Source organism: Anarrhichthys ocellatus, unplaced genomic scaffold, assembly GCF_004355925.1.
Source record: "Anarrhichthys ocellatus isolate YVR2014 unplaced genomic scaffold, GSC_Weel_1.0 scaffold127, whole genome shotgun sequence".
Lineage (NCBI taxonomy): Eukaryota > Metazoa > Chordata > Actinopteri > Perciformes > Anarhichadidae > Anarrhichthys > Anarrhichthys ocellatus.
In genome coordinates, this window is record NW_022280157.1 from 629,892 (window position 1) to 647,428 (window position 17,537).

Sequence of the window (17,537 nt, forward strand, 5' to 3'; positions counted from 1 at the left end):
AAACACCGTTATGGTCCTTCAATTAAATACGTGTTCCAAGAATATTCTGGTGACGCTGAATTTAAAAAGGGTCTTTCATTTACTCAAATTTAGAATAAAACTTCCTGAAAAGTTTACCAAAGAGATTAAGTTATTTGAATTTGAGTTTGTTGGTAGAGTCATTCATTATCAATAACCTTGGAATGAGAATATTCTATCTGCTAAGGCTCTACAGAAGGCCACCATCTTTAGGAAAGAAGCTGACAGTTTAGTCTTTCTTAGTTGTAGAGATCAAAGAATCAGCAATTAGCTAACTAGACATTAATCTCAGATACCTACATTGAAAATAATAAAAATAACATTAACATTAAGCTTGTAGCTAGGTAAAGAAATATTTTATATCATGTCATTTATAAGGTTTTCCATAAAATCATCAATGTAGAGGTTTCAAAACATGAGATCAAACTATATTTCTTGATTTCTGCAGCTTTTTTTAACCTCCGTCATGGAGTAGTGAGGCAACATGGTAAAGAGGCAGAACCCCATCGCTCCTCCTGTCTACATGTAGGGCACTGATTGAAGCTTTGCAGAAAGACCCTTACATAAGTTAGAGATATGACTAAAACACCTACACTAGCTGATGCCGACACGTCGAGGAATCATTTCAGAAGTAGATAGAACCTTGTAATGGAACAAACAAATGTCCCTGCTGGAGATCAATAAAGGTTTATCTGATCTTAATTGCAAGGTCATCATTTATTATTGGGAATTTTATTGTCAACATGTTCATTTGTATTGTTCACCCAGCTGACCCAGTTTGCTCTAACCAAATTCTTTTTTTGAATTACACAAGCAATGAATGGGAATTAATGAATTGACCACGGCAGAGTATCACAGGCCTGACACACAGAGACCCCACTGGTACCAAGTTACAACCCTAACCCAGTCACACTTCAGTCTTTGAATGGGCTGAACTACGGGACTCATAAAATTAAGTACGACCGTATATTCACTCAGGGTGAGATCATGGGTAAATTATTACTCTCAGTATCAGTCCCAGTGTTGGTCCACTGGTCAGGGAGACAGACAGACTGCCCCCTGAATGAGAGTGGGTCTCTGGCTTATATTCAATGAAAACACACAAACAGTATACACACCGCTGTGTATGAGTCGGCCACTTGTGTTTGATATTGGTCTGTCAGCACTCTAGGTCTGCATAGTTCCACAATAGACTGATGTAATGCTGCAGCTAGTTGGTTCTTTAGGAAAGCCTTCTGGACACGATGCCACAGCAACCGACCTCTGCTGCTGCAACCAGTCAGACCAGTAAAGCAAGTCCAATGAAATACTGATTGTGCAAAACATTTGGCACCAGTTTATTCATCATTTAACTTAACACAAATAAGATCACATTTTGCCAAGAATTTCAGTGCAGTTATGTAAAAAAAACAAAAAAACATGCATACCAAATAACCTATGACAAAGGTCTCTCCTCTGTGGATTGTGTCCGACTCTCCACACAAGAAAAGAGCACAACAGCACCATGTGCTTGCAGTGGTCAGTCAATAGGCGAAAAGTCAAACTGATTTTTACACTGACAAATGTGACCTACTTATAGCATCACTCAAATGATGAACCCGTAGCTAGCCTTGCATTGAATGAATATCTCACAACACATGATCACTAACTTGCTTGATGGGTGTTTCTAATTTAGGATACACACACCAGCACTCACACACAACACCACAAAAACCCAACAGAACCAGAGGACGGGGGCCCCGGGAGGACTGCTCCACAACACAGGAGGTCAAACAAAACAAAGCTAAAGCTCAGACTTGTGTCAAACTGATTTAGCAAAAATCTATTAGTTATGAGAGTCTGTTCTAGAAAAATAGATTCTCTTTGCTCGTGATCATTTGAATGTAACGTTCAAACGTGTTCCAGGGCAGTCCTTCTAGTGCCCCTGCTGAAGCACAGAGGACATATGGGAAACAACAGAACTAAAACCTCCTGGTGAGTAATGCCAAACACAAGGTCAATGGTGAAATTGGGAGCGTCAGAGAAGCGCAGAAGACAAGGACTGGACGATGAACTGTGACGCCACATCAACATGCTAGGGCAAACAGGAAGAGATCTGGAAAAAACAAAAAGACAAACACAACAGGGAGACAAACCTCGGTTAAACCGCAAAGGAACACAGACAGGAAAGAGAAAAGAAACCAAGAATGAGCAGCTGTGTGTGGTGTCGCTACAGTCTGAACACGGTGAGGACTAACCACATGCTACCAGGAACACAACACACACAAGACAGCCAAAATAAAATGCCTGCACAGAATCAGTGACCACATGCAGGTCACAGGAGGCCTCCAGAGTTCTGGACCAGCAGCTACAGTCCAGCATGCAATCTAAACACAGTTAGTCACACATGGAGGATGGAGAGCTACTGGAATATTGACTTATACTGATCTGTTCTTCTTACACAGTGTTAACTGGCAATTCAATTATACAATTTTTAAAAATTGTATAAAAAGTATAGTATATAGTAAAATGCTCCATACTACTGCTGCTTCAAATGAAGCACCATACCAGTACTTATGTATTTTCATCACATCAGAACATCACAGCTAACCATTGTGCAACTATTGCTGAGGTTTAGATTTCTGGAGGTCACTACTTTTAAACCGCCAACTCCCCACGAGAGAGAGCGCCAATCAAACAGTGGTCTTAAGAGACAGCAGCTGGATCAGCTGCGACTCAGAGTCCCTGATACATATTCATGCTCTGGTGCACAATATACCAAGAAAGCTCCAGTGCTAACATCAAAGTGAGTAAATGGGACAACATTACACAAGACATGGTGACTTTTAAAACACGTTCTAGTACTGCTAGATTCTAGCTAATGTGCACAGGACTTACAGGACTTTGCCTGGTGAAACGTTGTTGACGACACACAAGATCACTATTTTTGCACATAGAAAGACAGGAGCAACAGAAACATGTTAGACTTCACTTTTAGAATAAATTATGCTTCCTGTGTTTTTGGAAAACGAGTATTTTATTTGGATGAAGGCATGTATGACAGAGAGGGGGTTCTATGAAGTGTGTAGCAGCACTGATGGATCCTACACACAGTCCATGCCACAACGACACAAAGTACACATCACCAAAAGGAAAACACACACAACAGGTAAGGAGAGCACACACACCAGGAGATCGAATGGAATTGTTGGACTTTACATTTGTCTTTCAAAAGAATTTCAATTCAGATAAATAATTAAGGCAATAAATAGTTCCCCAACACACAGGGGAAGTATAAAACCTATATAAAAATAGAAAAGGCATAATAGTTTAAATATACATCTCAACAATTGTCTCGGTTCCTACTTAAAAAAAAAAACATGTCTTGCAAGTCTAGGCAACTAACAGGTTGCCTTGAGCAGTTTGACATTCATATGAATGATCCAATCACAGGAGATCTTCAGGGAGAGACACAGTGGTGTAGCCCTCCACAGATGAGCTGCTCGCTAGTAGCACAGTAACCGAGGGATGTTGCTGAATCTTTACAAAACACAGGCCCGACCTCTGACCTGTCACTAAGAGTGCAACAGCACAGGAGGAGCGCCACTAAAACATGCCGTGTTCAGTCCTCCAGAAAACTAGATTTACATGCAGCTTCACCTGCATCGCTTTCACCTCCTGATAAAGAAAAATACAATAAATGCCATGAGCCTTGACAGAGATATTACATCCATGTCTTTCAGAGATGAATTCCAGCTAATGTCTGAATTCAACACAACCCACATGTAAATGTGTCTCCTTCCACCAGAGGCCACATGAAACTCTGCATTTGGAGCAGATCCTCATGCGCAGGGTGCCACCATCAGTGTATTAATGTGTGTCGATGTAAATTCCATTTACCATAACCGTGCATTAATGTGTCATCTTCAGATGTAGCTCACAATCAGGTGGCAGTCCTGTCAGACCACAGCGCTAAGATGACAGTTAACAGAGCAACCATTGTGGGTCGGAGGTTTCACCTGACTTCAGGGACTTTAGCTCAGAGGAAACAGCACACGACAGGAACACGATGTTCACAGTATCCACAGGTTTACTCGCCACTGATCTAGACACAGCACAACACAAATGTAGAACTGGCATGTGCATGTTGAAGTGGGGCTCCTCCTCATGGACATCAGCTTCTGTGCCTTACCTTACCACTCATTTCTGTGTACGTCACATACAATACCTGTTTCAAAGGATAATACAGATATCTAGAACACATGTAGGGAAAACCAGCCATTCTGGTTTGTGACAACGTAAAAGAAAACCTATTCATGTTTCTGTTTCCTAACTCAATGTGTCTCTCTGCTTAAGCTGCTGGAGGAGGGGAAGGTGAACAAGAAGTAAAAACAGATGGATTTGGCACCTATCTGACCTGACTGTGCAACATATACTAACAATCAACTCATATGTGTATTATGTACACAGCACACAGCAAACTGATAACATTTCAACTTAAATAAAAATGCACCTGTTCCTCTTATTGGTTTCAAAGGAAAACAAAGTGAATAAACCACAACATAACAGGGAGAACCCGGTCCAGCCTGAACACTCTTGCATGTAGCTGCATGTAGCTGCATGTAGCTTCATGTGACTCGTTGCCTGGACATGGTATAGTGACCAGAAGAAGCAGCACAGCAGACATCACCCTGTAAGGCATAGATAGGTTTCTGAGCGGACCAGTCTGGGTTATTCATACTCAACTTACCATAACACCACCCTGCCTAACCAAGTCTGCAGCGCCTCAGCACCTTCAGTAAGGCTTGCTGTCGTTCTTTGAGCGCTTCAGCTGCACCTTCAGCCTCTTCATGCCAATCTGGAAACCGTTCATCGACTGGATGGCTGCCTGTGATGACACAGGGTTGTCATAGCTCACGAAGCCTGAAGGAGAAAACAGAAGACAACTTGAAACTCATCCCCACATTATTTACAAAAAATCCGTCTAATCCTCTCCAGTCCTCCCAACAATTACTGAGAAAGTTGTCGAATTGCAAGAATGCTTAAAGTACAGACAGGCTTGGTAGGGAAGGACACGCTAACGTGCTGATGGATTCTGTGTTTTATCGGAGTTAGACCAGAGAGATTGGTTAAAACAATCTGTTTCTGTGAGGTTTGCTGGAGGTGATGTTATGTAGCCCTGGTGTGTTTAATGTGGAGTGAGCATTGTACTGGACTTTAAAAGATGGCTTTTTAATTGCTATATTGCTTGACAGAAGCTGGTGATATTTGGCCTTGTGTGCACTGATTCATTTGGAGGACAAAATCCTCCATCCTTGTGTGCAAAAATGATCCTAACTTTAGTTGCTCCCAGGGGCGTCGTTAGGCCTATTTTAGGGGGGCTGAAGCCCCCTAAAATGTTCTTCAGCCCCCCCAAATAATTTGGCATTATTGTCTTTAAAAAAAAAAAAAAAAAAATCTTTTTTTTTTTTGGTGATGTCATTAAATTAAACTATTGTTTCTCACATGGACAAGTTATTTATAACTCTAACATGCTACATATGTGCGTGCGTTCTGGTTTATATAATAGCCTATCATCATACTTAACGATATAAAGTTGACACTGTCAGGTCCATTCTCCATCCATTGTGTGCGGTCCCTTTAAGAATTAGGATTTTGGAGTGACGCGGATATGAAAGCTAGTTTATCCATCTTTCCTTTACAAGCAGGAAAATTATTTCTCTCTTTATTTGAGAAAAGTTCATATTTGTGTTGTCAAATTTCACTATGACCCTGAAATTCTGTCTCTTGTGTTATTATATACTGAATGCAAGCAAAACTACAGAGCAAAATCACACTCTCTCTGATTGAACCAATCTATGAACTGTCTGAAACAATGGATATCCGCAGCCCCAAATGGGCCCCAAAGAAAATTGCCGCACGCTACGCACGCAAAAATGCCGCTCCCCTTCAGGCTAAGCCCCCCCTTTCTTTGAATCCTAGAAACGCCCCTGGTTGCTCCTAATACAGTATCAGCCATCTGAGTTACTAAAATGAAGTGGGTGTTTTTTAAAGTACAAAGGTCCAAAGTCCAAAGTTCAGCCCTCTCAGTACGATCTCAACACAGGAACATTGTCGGGGGAAACAAAAAGAAAGGAATCTGGTAGTAGAAAGACTTGGGATGATGCTCACTTGAATCGTCTAGTTTAGTTAGCTGTGATATTGATGGCCACTATCAACGGAACATTTTCTTGATTTGAATATATTTGAACAACCCAAAATCACAAATAACAGATGTGTCCCAGAGGGCTTTACAATCTGTAGGACATCCTCTGTCCCAGGACCCTGTGATACTGGAACACTCCGAGTACAACTTGAAACTTTATACAATAAGATTACTGAAATATTTCATTGATCATAAAACGGCTTATATATAGTGGCTTGCATGAACTCACCAAAACACTTGCTGAGGTTTGTCTGTTTGTCAATGAAGACCTTAGCAGAGATGACATTTCCAAAGGGCATAAACATCTGGAGCAGGTCCTGGTCTCCAAACTCCTGGGGCAGGTGGTAAATGAACAAGTTGGCACCTTCTGGACCTGCCAATCAATTCATCTGCTTTACCAAACATCAAACAGTAACATTTGCACAAATGACTCAATAAATCCATGTCATTCTTTCCCCCAGGGCTCCAGAAGTTAACAAAAACAGATTCATAAACTGAGTGATCAAATGGTTTGATCCATGCATGCAGATTGGTAAACCACCCACAACCATAACATTGCTACTGCATGGTGTGTCTGGAGAAGGTTGAAGGTACATGTGAAGAACAAATGACCAAACTCTAAGGAGTTTGCTTGACAATGTTGTACAACTCAGACAAAAACAGCATCTAGTTGCCAACATGCCCAAAAGCTGTAGTGGACAGCTGGACAGTGTGTGTAAAGTTACGAGCATTATGATTATCACATACCTTAATGATGATAACGTGATATAATGTAATGATTGACAGACAGTGTCTGAAGAATTAAAGGGGAAACATCTGTGTCTTACTCTGTAGAACATGGACACAGTACAGTCCCAATGGTGGCTGCTGATGTTTGAGTTACTGAGCAGGTCAGTTATGTTGACATGTTACAGGATCAAGTTGCTGCTTCATTACATTAAGGTTCAGTTGTCTGATGTAACCAATGTGTAGTCCGGATAACACATGGAGTCAGTTGCTACAGTAATCCCTTTACTTTTACTTTGATTACTTTCGGTGTCTTTCTATCAGAAATAATTACCTGGTACTGTTTCACGCCTTTTATTGTTTCATATGGTACGTTCCACCCCACATCCTGTTTACATTACAGACACACTATCTCAGTATCTCAGCAACAAATGCTTTGTTCGGGTATTTTTAGCCAATTTATGTACATTATTTTTTTTTCACAAGGTTTGCAAATGTCTGTCAATAACATTACAGACATTTTTCTATGTTTGATTAAAGGTAAAGTTAGGCTTTGCTGTTGGCTGGAGCGAGCTGAGAGGAGAGAAAAAGAGTGACTTTCTGATTGTTTAACCGTGATTATGTTCTAAAGCACAAACAAACAATCATCAAACCGATGATTTGCTGTGGACAAAGACGCTCTTAGTTTAATTTTCCTCCTCTGCATGTCATCCAACGTGCATCAGTAAATACTATGCGTTGTCTCAGTGAGACAGAAGCTAGTGTGTCCAGCAGCAGCCCTGGTCCAATGCCACCATGCTGTGTCATACGCTGTATCTAATCTTCACAGATCTTTAGACCGCTATGGAAACAAAAAACAACAATGGGCTGAAAGAACCTTTTTGTACCTTGATAAAAGTAGTCCCGGGGTTAAACTACCAGTAACAGCAAATAACTTTGATGTCGAGGTTTGTTAGTTTCACTCAACACTCGACCAACCAATGGTGTAACTTCATCACTCACTCAGTCAGGGACAGACCTTTGTGTTCATAGGGCTGTCCTTTATTGTGTAAAATGATCCTAATTAGCATTTGAATGTTTGAGTTTTGGCCACAAACGTGTTTTGTGAGGTCGCAGTGACCTTTAACCACCACATTCTAATCAGATCAACTTTGAGTGGAAGTGGGCGTGTGTGCCAAAGTTGAAGAAATTCCCTTCAGATGTTTCTGAGATATTGCGTTCACATAACCGGGCAGACAGAACTATGGGCTGGCCCCGGCTGTTGCCGTGGAGGCCTAATAATCTTGAGTGATTGGCAGTAACTAGAAAAAGTGAATTTCACAATACAGAATATATATCTATTTTCACAACCAGTGAGAATGAGGTTACAAAGTTGAAGCTGTGCGCGCGGTCTGCCAATCGGAATTCCCACATTCAGATTTTGTCCACCCAATGACCCCTGGGGGGCTCTGTAGTACCACATAAGTATAAAGTATGCATAGCATAGCATATAGGAGGGCTAACACTCAAACAAGGACAAGTCTTCAGCTGTTTATCTGATGTCAAAGAGAAGGTGGTGACGTCTTACCGGTGCTGCGACTGTGGCTGGCTGACGCAGCAGATTTGAAACAGGACAGAATTCTTAGCAGAAGGTGAGGTCAACACACAGCACACAAACATCTCTACCACTGATCGCTTTCTTCTCCCATTAACTTTTATTATGGATCAAATGAAAGTGAGAGAGAGCGGGAGAGACTGCCTGTCTGTCAGTAAGAACTCCTTTGTACATGATTTACCCTCATTTCCATGCAGTCGTGTGAGGTTGATCATTCCTGAGCGTTGGCTTTGATATGAATTACATCATTTAAATTTTTCAGCCTAATAATGGGTTTTCATGTTTTGATGTACATATTTCCTCGTTTCCTCTCTCCTCACATGGTTTCCTTGCGTCTCTCTATGCATCCCTGGGGGGGGGGGGGCACTAAGCTGGATAACTAAGTTATGACTTAACTGTAGCCTGTTACCTGTTTAACAAACACCTGCACATGAAAACCCACCTGCATTCTGTATTTACACTGTGTCCTGCTTAGAGGCACAGGAACCATTTCTGCTGGAAGAATGCGTTTATATTACTTATTTGCATCTGTAATTAAGAGACTTGGGATGCACCCTTAGTTTCACCCTTAGAGTGTTTGGTCAATTTGATTCCAAAATGTGAGTGAAGAAAGGAGCACTTAGCAGCATGCTCTACACAGTACACACCCCCCAGCTCCTCGTGCTCTCTCTGCAGCTCTTTAACCTGTCATTTCATCCCAACTGTCCCCATGCCATCTCCTTTTTTCTAACCTCAGCCCACTGAACCCACCTTCCTTTTGGCTGCCTGCGGCTGAGACGCTCTGCTGAGACAGCAGGCTCTGGTTGTACAGGCTGGGAAGGGCAGCAGCAGCGTACTGCTGGATGCCCGAGTAGGCCTGGCTCAGAGCCTCCATGGTGTTTCCTGATCCATTAGACAGGCCTCCGGAGCCGAGGCCGCCGTTCAGCGCTGCCATGCCTGCATCAGAGATACATGGGTGGAAAGGTCAAATATTATCACTCATACTGATGTCACTGCAACTTAGCAGCAGACAGTGATGTTCACCCTATACTACTATATTGTGTTGACCAAATGAACATATCTTACCACTGTTATTCTACTAATACACAATCATAAACACCTGGCACTGGCCTCACACCACTGCAGTTTGAGTGAGGCATTACTTTAGTCTCCATAATGGTCGGCTCAACACACATTCACACTACATTAGATTCACAACCTTGTCTGCTGGGTGAATCTTTACGACAAAGGTTTACATCAATTATGCTGACTAGCAGTAATCTCATCAGTGGAAAGGCACGGGTCCAGCCGAGGGTTCGTACCTGCCAGGGAGCTCATGTTGAGGCCAGCTCCAGCACTAGCAGCCAGAGACTGTAGGGCCCCCAAAGAAGCCATCGGGTTCACTGATGAGTTGCTGCTGGAGGTGGGGGAGGAGCCTACTCGGGGAACATTTAGTGTTAATGCTGTGATAAAGTCAACTGGAAAATATTAGACAAAGCGTTTATCAAAAGAAATCATAAAATAGGAAATCTGAGAAAATTTAAATTTGAAGAATGAATGTTTGATAAACAATTGTTGTGGATACCTGGCAGCTCTCTCACTAGTTAATTGATATATTATATAGTTATGTATAAATGTGCAGGTGTTTATGTGGACATGGATGTCACCATACCACTCAGCCCTCCTGCATGTAGCTGGACTATGTAACAGTACTGGAGTTTCTTTACCTGAGCTTGTTAGTGCACTGAGAGGGCTACTAGATGTTGTCATGGCGCTGGAGCCTGTGGGCGTGGCAGTTGCTGCTGCTGCTAAAGCAGCCAGGTTCTGCATGGCATTAAGACCTGACAGACATACACACGGTTAAGTTGAAGACTCCACCCATCCCTTCATCTGACCACTATCGTATAGAAAAACAGTATGTAAGGACGTGTTGGAGGCTGGACATCCAGAGGGATGACATGAACCTTTTGATTATCATTCAGCATTCAACAATACAGACACAAAAAAAGGAAATCTTAATCATACATGACTGCATGATATTTCATGGTGGAATGTCTGTTAAAGTGTGTGTGTGCGTACCTGAAACAGGGTGCAGGTTGCTGAGTGCATTCCCCGTTGAGGCTGACTGCTGCAGCAGCTGTAAGTAGAGCTAAAGCCAGCAATATGAGAAACAGCGTGCTGAAGTGGAAGTGACAGTGAAGTTTAAACTGGGGAAATTGCTTTGTGAACAGGCTAACCATTCCATTTAGCATCAACACACACAGGCCCTCTGAACACACTCACTGCTAGGTACTGTGGCCCCAGGCTGTTCAGCCCAGTAAGATTCCCCCACATTGAAGCAGCACTGAGCTGCTGCATCTGCTGCTGCAGCTGTTGGGCCATACGCTTCTGCTCCTTGTCCTTCTGAGTGTCTGCAAACTTCACGACAATAGGCGATGAACAGCCCTAAACACAGACGGTAAACCTTTACACTGACAGCATGGTGTACTGACATCATGTCATTCACTTTAAACTGAAGAGCAAATGAAATAATAAAGACCATTTAAAAAAGCTCTGCTACTCAAAACTATTTTTCTTTGTAACAGCAGAGACACTATAATCCACCAATTTTGAAATCAGGGTCACAATTTTACAACACCACATAATGTTTGTAGTGTATATTTGAAGTTCACCTCCATGGTTTGGGACTGGTGCATGGATTTGATGGCTGACTGGGCCATTTGTCTCGCTGTAAATGTCACAAATGCACAACCTAAAAGAGAAAAACACAATGTTTAGAACCACAACTCATGACGATTTCTCTGAAGAAACATCTCAGAGCTTCTATTTTACAAACCTCACGTTGCATGACATTACTTTACTTTACTGCGTGGTTCCAAAACAAACTTAAAAGGTAAAAACAACTATAGGCGAAATATGTGCGCGAATGCACTTTGGAGAGAGAAAGGAGGACAGACAGGTGTACAAACAGCAGCAGATGGAGAGGTAAACCGTGCACACGCTGTACAGCATGAACTGTATCTGAAAGTTGTGTGTGTAAAAGGCAACCCTTTTATTATTTCTGTAATGGAACTGTATATTATTTGAAGCAATTACTACCACCTAGTGTTAAGTGTAGATGGTGCAGTATTCAACTAATACGTGGGTGGCACATGTGACAGAAAGTAGAGTTCTTATTTTTCCAGTTTTTGTGACAAGATAGCTGTGTTCTTCAAGAGTTGTATCCTTCTTCATCCTGCTGTTTCTGGTCCTCTGAGTGGCAATGCCAGTGAGTATATTGAGAATGCAGATTTCATATGTTGGTTGTAAGTAGAAAGACTTTGATGACATGCGCAACATGTTACTGATTGAATATGTAGGTAGATAGCCCTTGAATGTATGGTTACTAGTGCTGGGCAACAATTACAATTTTGAATCACGATTAATTGCATTGTTATGCGCAAAGTTCAATAATGAATTCAGAAGTAGTGTATTGTGCACTTTTATCTTGAAAGTACTGCTATATGAACAAAAGGTCAATAACATTTGGTTTGTAAACACTTTGAACACATCAGGTTCTTGTTAGCAGCAGTATTCCCTTTACACAGTATCAGTTATAACACAGTTATAATGATTCTGATCATAGATATTCAGCCGGTGTTCACAACTTTATCTTCGTGTGTGTAAGAGATGCAATTGAAATATACACTTTGAAAACTGCAAACCTATCTACGTCATGTTTTTATGTTTGTTAAATTCTCAGTAGTGATAACTAAATGATGCTTATTATACATATTACAAACAAAACACTTTAAAAACTCTAAAAAAATTATTTAAATGAATCATTTCTTTTTTGCTTTTTTTGGTATTTTGGTCAGACACATATGCAACGCTGATTACCGTAATATGTGTGGTATTTGTTATAAATGTACATTGGTGCATAGAGCAGTGATTTTCAACCACTGTGCCGCGGCACACCAGTGGTGAGAGATCGTCAGGTGTGCCGTGGGAAAATGTCCAATTTCACTTAATGAGTCCAAAAAAATATGATTTAGTTGTTGCAAATACTTTGCCATTGTTGAGTGTCTGAGCTGCAATATAGTGGCTGGCTAAGTAATAAATACTCTTCCATGCCAGTGGGTGGCAGTAGGTAGCGCAGTAATGACGTGTTAATTTAGGACAGTAGAATGAAATGACGCGCGGGAGAAGTTGGGGTGACAAGACGAACAGCGATGGTGAAATATTTGAAAAGGAAAAATGCAGACTCTGAACTGGGCCCTGGACAACATAACCCAAATGAAAAGCCTATAAGGATCAACACATTTAGAGACTTGTCATTAAATTGTCAGCATGTATCCGGCCCTCGGTACAACAGCCCGCCAGAAAATATCAAATGTTTATCATAACTGGCCCGCCACACCACAGAGCTCCGGGACGAGAAGTGGCGATGTGAGCTGGCTTTATGTGCAACATAACGAAGCATCTCACTGCGCTAAACCTGCAGCTTCAGGGACGGGGACATGTGATCACAGACATGTGTGATGTAGTAAAGGTCTCCACCGCTGTGTTCCCGACTGCGCATTTTGCTGATAAACTGGGTGCACTTGGCACAGAGTTCACTCTGCGATTTGTCGACTTTGCAGCTCAGAAATTTAAATTTGAACTGCTCAGCAATCCGTTTGCAGTTGAGGTGTAAAGAGCACCTGTGGAGCTGATAGACCTCCAGTGTAATGACACTCAAGGCAAAGTGTGACTCTGAAGGCGCTGCACAGTTTACAAGCTTCACCCCCGAAACGATGCCTTAACTCCGCCTACATGCTGCTCAAATGCTCTGCATGTTTGGAAGCACATACCTGTGTGAGCAGCTTTTCTCTGTGATGAAGATGAACACAAACCCACACAGGAGTCTCACTGATGCACACCTTCACTCCATCGTGAGGGTTTCCACAGAACCCAACCCCAGATATTAATGAACTGGCAGCCAAGAAAAGATGCCAAACATCTGGCTCTGGTACATATGCATAAAATAATGTAGCCTACCTCAACATGTATTCTTTTTGCACTTTGTCCAATATCCCTTCTATCCTGTTTATTAAATGGTGACTCTATTTGGCCCTCAACGTAGTCTCAATTTCTTATGTTGCCCCTCCCTGGGATTGAGTTTGACACCCCTGGCATATCTGCAGTATTATGCTAAAAGGTGTCATTTTGTAACTTTTTTGGTTGTTGGTGTGCCGCGGGATCTTTTTAATGTAAAAAATGTGCCGCGGCTCAGAAAAGGTTGAAAAACACTGATCTAGAGGGTGATAAGAAGCTGTACATGGAGGGACTTAGGACCCAGGGGAATGTAGGCGAAGCAGACCTGTAGTCTGTACCGTGGCAGTAATCTGCAGCATGAGAAAGTTATGCTAATAAAGAGTTGAGTTAAGATCAGTTTGTTCTCTCGTGCTTGTATGTTTATTTAAAAACACGACAAGATGTATTCTGATATTGTCACGATCCTGTAACGAGACGATCGCCGTTACAGGATCGCGCGCGCGAGACAGGAGGGGACGACGGTGACGGAGTGAAGGGGGGGGGAGCCGCAGCAGCAGGAAGAGAAGGAAGAGACGCCACAGAAAAACACACACACACACACACACACACACACACACAAGCACAGCTGTTCACCGCTCGCTGCCAGGTTCTTGTGTTAAAAATGTCCGCTTAATAATATTTTTTAAAAACTGCGTTAACGCGCGATAAAATAATTGTCGTTGGCGTTAATTAATGAATGCATTAACGCGATAATAACGCGTTACCTTGCCCAGCACTAATGGTTACATTATTTTGTATCAGAGTTTTGCACTCTGGTCCGGAGCATTGATGAGCTCCAACGTTACTGGCTCTTTTTATGTGTACTTTAATGTTCTGGTGTAATATATTATCATGCTGCAGCTTGCATCTGCTCTGCTCTTAGTCTATGGGAGGAGCTCCTCCAACTACACAGGCGCAAACACACGCACACACACACACGCGCACGCACACACACACACACACACACACACACACGCACACAGTCAGCTGGCAGAGACACCGAACCAGGTGAAGTGAAGATTACTCGAGTTGATGACAGCTACGCTCATTACTGTAAGTGTAACAAAATATTTGTGAGTAAAAAAACAATACTTTATCATTATACCTGTTCAACAAGCATGAACATGTAAACAGAAGCGAAACCTAATTTACTCTGATCTGTCACAGTCTCTCATCCACAGCTTCTATTTTTACACAAGCACAGCACGCCAGCTCGGCTTAGAGCAATTTTTGAACAAACAAGCTAAAACAAAAGCTTTATGTCTGTAGTTCAGTGTGCTTTGGCACAGGCAGTAAAACTGCCTGTGCCAAAGCACACTGACTGTAATCCTGCGGGCTTATTGTTGGAATGCTGTTAAGCGTTAGCTCCCATCATTTCCCAGAAAAGAGAGAAGTGCTATCTCAATCGAACCTGAAAGATACTACCGGTAACATCGGCGTGTGTAGCTATATATTGCGACGTCTTCGTGCAGTAGAAGCCACACTGTCAAAATTTCTTGCGAAATTTTCTAGTTTAATCTCTAGTTTAGTTTGTTCTTGTAAATGTCTCTGCTGGCTGAAACAAAGCAGCTCCTCCTTCCTCTACCAGCGTTACCTGCAGCCAGTCAATCAGCAGAGGACAGAGGAATGACTGACACTGACTGATGTCTGTGTTCTTCATTCTTTATAAACTTCACTCAGGAATGTTGTCATTTTAGTGACATTTCAGATTTGTTTACACTTAGATATTAATGACTTTATGTAGCGACTTTGCTGTTGTACACATTACCGTTCTGCTCTAGAAACAATATTTAGAATATGAACAAATTATCATCCTGTTTTTACAATTATATACACGTTTTTAAAAGCAATTATTTAGACATGAGGAATAACAGATTATTGATAAGAGTAGCTCCTAGTAGTAATAACATACTAAATATAGCTATCCCTACTTGAAGGCCACCGTAGTTCTCTGACACACTTGGAAGGGAGGAGTGAGCAGAGGTTGCAATCAGTAACCTCACCACTAGATAATGAGTCTTACACACCGGGCCTTTAATTAAGTAAAGTATCAATACTACAGTCTGTTACTAGACCTGCATTCAAAACACTCACGTAAAGAACTAAAATATTGGCACCAACATATACTTATAGGACGCCACCAAAAGTACATTATTCCACTTCAAAATAATATATATTACATTATAATTTTGATTATAGTCATTTTAATTACTTTATATACAGCTAGGTAGTTTAAGCTATAATAATACATGATCATGTCCTTGTTGATTATATTTTATAGAAGTGGTAGCCCTGGACACATGCTGAGTTATTGCAGCATTCTGTCTAGCTGATGGATGTCCTATATTCACTCTTTGTTGGCTCCGTTGTGCCGTCTGCCAGCTCCTGAGTGAAACGTGTGATAGATGTTCACCAGCTAACTAACTGTGTCTGCTGCTGAGCAGCTATCGTCAGAGGGTTCTCACAGTCTGTAGATTCAGCTGATAATTCTCTGGAGGTTCATCACTATGAAATAACACTTTTACATTGTCTGTTGTCATTACTGTCAAGTGACACATTATTAATTTAAAAAAAGACCAAGTACAAGTACAGTGTCTCTAATCTGGTTTACAGTGTTAACAGAGACTTGCTGACCGTGCAGCTGTTACCACTATCACACAACGGTCTCTTTAACCACACCGTTGTACCTTATAATAGTGGTCTCTAAATACTCTTGTATTGGTTTTCTTTTATTCATATTTTAGTTTAATAGATCATATTATTTATTTCCGTGTGTGTGTGTGTGTGTGTGTGTGTATAAATATAGAATATATTACCACGACTGAGTCCATCAGGGCCTCGAAGGATCCGGCACTCCTCTATCTGTCCGTATGGTGAGAACATCATTCGGATGTCGTTCTCGTTACACTTCTTGGAGATCATTCCAATGAACAGCTTCCTGTCCTCCACTGCTGTATTCAACACAACACAACACTACATCAAACACACCTGCTCTGTGTCAAGGTCAATGGTGTAATAGAACATTCAACATGCACATATGTGTCATTTTGGCTCTTTTGCAACTTATGTCATCAAAGTCACTTGAGTTAAGTTTAGGACAACATCGTCTAACAGCTGAGCTCTGTGGCACTTAAAGGATGGGTTCAACATTGTTCAAGTCTGGCTTAAAACAACAGTCAGGAGCCCATACAAAACTGAAGCAGGCTTGGCTTGCTGTAATCATTCCTCTTGTTCAAGATGGCTGTAAAAACATCCTTTCCAACAGTAATGTGAATCAAACGTAAGTGATGGAGGACTAAATACCCACTTCTCCTTCTGCGCTGATGCCCCATATTAGCTTCAACTAGACTTTTGAATACAATTTTGCACAAAGCAAGGACTTTGCCCCATCACTGACGTTGAAAGCCCTTTTATTGGCCAGTATGAACAAGAGAAATAATTACAGCAAGCAAAAACGTGTCCATGTGCATATAGGCACTTCACTATTGATTTGACTTATATTTTAAAAAATTGAGAAGACTTATCTTGTTTTCTCAACAGAATAAACATGTTTAAAGTCATGTCCACACAATCGTAGTAGATTTACACTGTAGAGTGGGTGAGAAAACTACATTTAAAAGAAAAAGATGTAATGAACGTAACCATTTATCTGTTGGGTTTGTCTTTTAGCATGTGGAAGGAACTCCACTTGACAGACACACTTCAGATTAACAAAAGGAGAACAAATTAAAAACATCCAATCACTAACAGACATTTTAAAAATAGAGAATATTCCTTGTAAAGTTCAGCAATGTGTTGCCACACATCGCTGGGGAATGGACCTCCCAGCACAAATGTCATATGAGATGTACGTCATTGCCTCCGTATGCCTGCTGTAGATGACCCTATCATTGGTTAAACCAGGAAATGATGGAGACTACGTAATGATGCAGAGAACCTGTGGTGGGTCCCAAACAACAGTGTGTAACTTAAGTAGAACAG

General features: G+C 41.5%; 1 protein-coding gene across 14 annotated transcripts in view; it reads right to left on the reverse strand.

Moving 5' to 3' along the window:
* Nucleotides 1-1,328: 1,328 nt before the first annotated feature.
* The window catches only part of celf1 (cugbp, Elav-like family member 1), a 38,073-nt gene continuing 21,864 nt past the window's right edge, over nt 1,329-17,537 (reverse strand). For 3 of the 14 annotated variants that reach the window (XM_031877156.1, XM_031877148.1, XM_031877147.1), the window contains 10 exons: nt 16,373-16,507; nt 11,174-11,253; nt 10,785-10,946; nt 10,581-10,650; nt 10,229-10,342; nt 9,824-9,937; nt 9,273-9,458; nt 8,496-8,516; nt 6,432-6,575; nt 1,329-4,920 (listed from right to left, as the gene is read on the reverse strand). In XM_031877156.1, coding sequence (XP_031733016.1) covers nt 4,793-4,920; nt 6,432-6,575; nt 8,496-8,516; nt 9,273-9,458; nt 9,824-9,937; nt 10,229-10,342; nt 10,581-10,650; nt 10,785-10,946; nt 11,174-11,253; nt 16,373-16,507 — 1,154 coding nt within the window. In that variant the 3' untranslated portion in view covers nt 1,329-4,792. The remainder of the gene's footprint in view (nt 4,921-6,431; nt 6,576-8,495; nt 8,517-9,272; nt 9,459-9,823; nt 9,938-10,228; nt 10,343-10,580; nt 10,651-10,784; nt 10,947-11,173; nt 11,254-16,372; nt 16,508-17,537) is intronic. The other 11 variants (XM_031877154.1, XM_031877160.1, XM_031877152.1 and 8 more) reach the window with 8 other exon arrangements.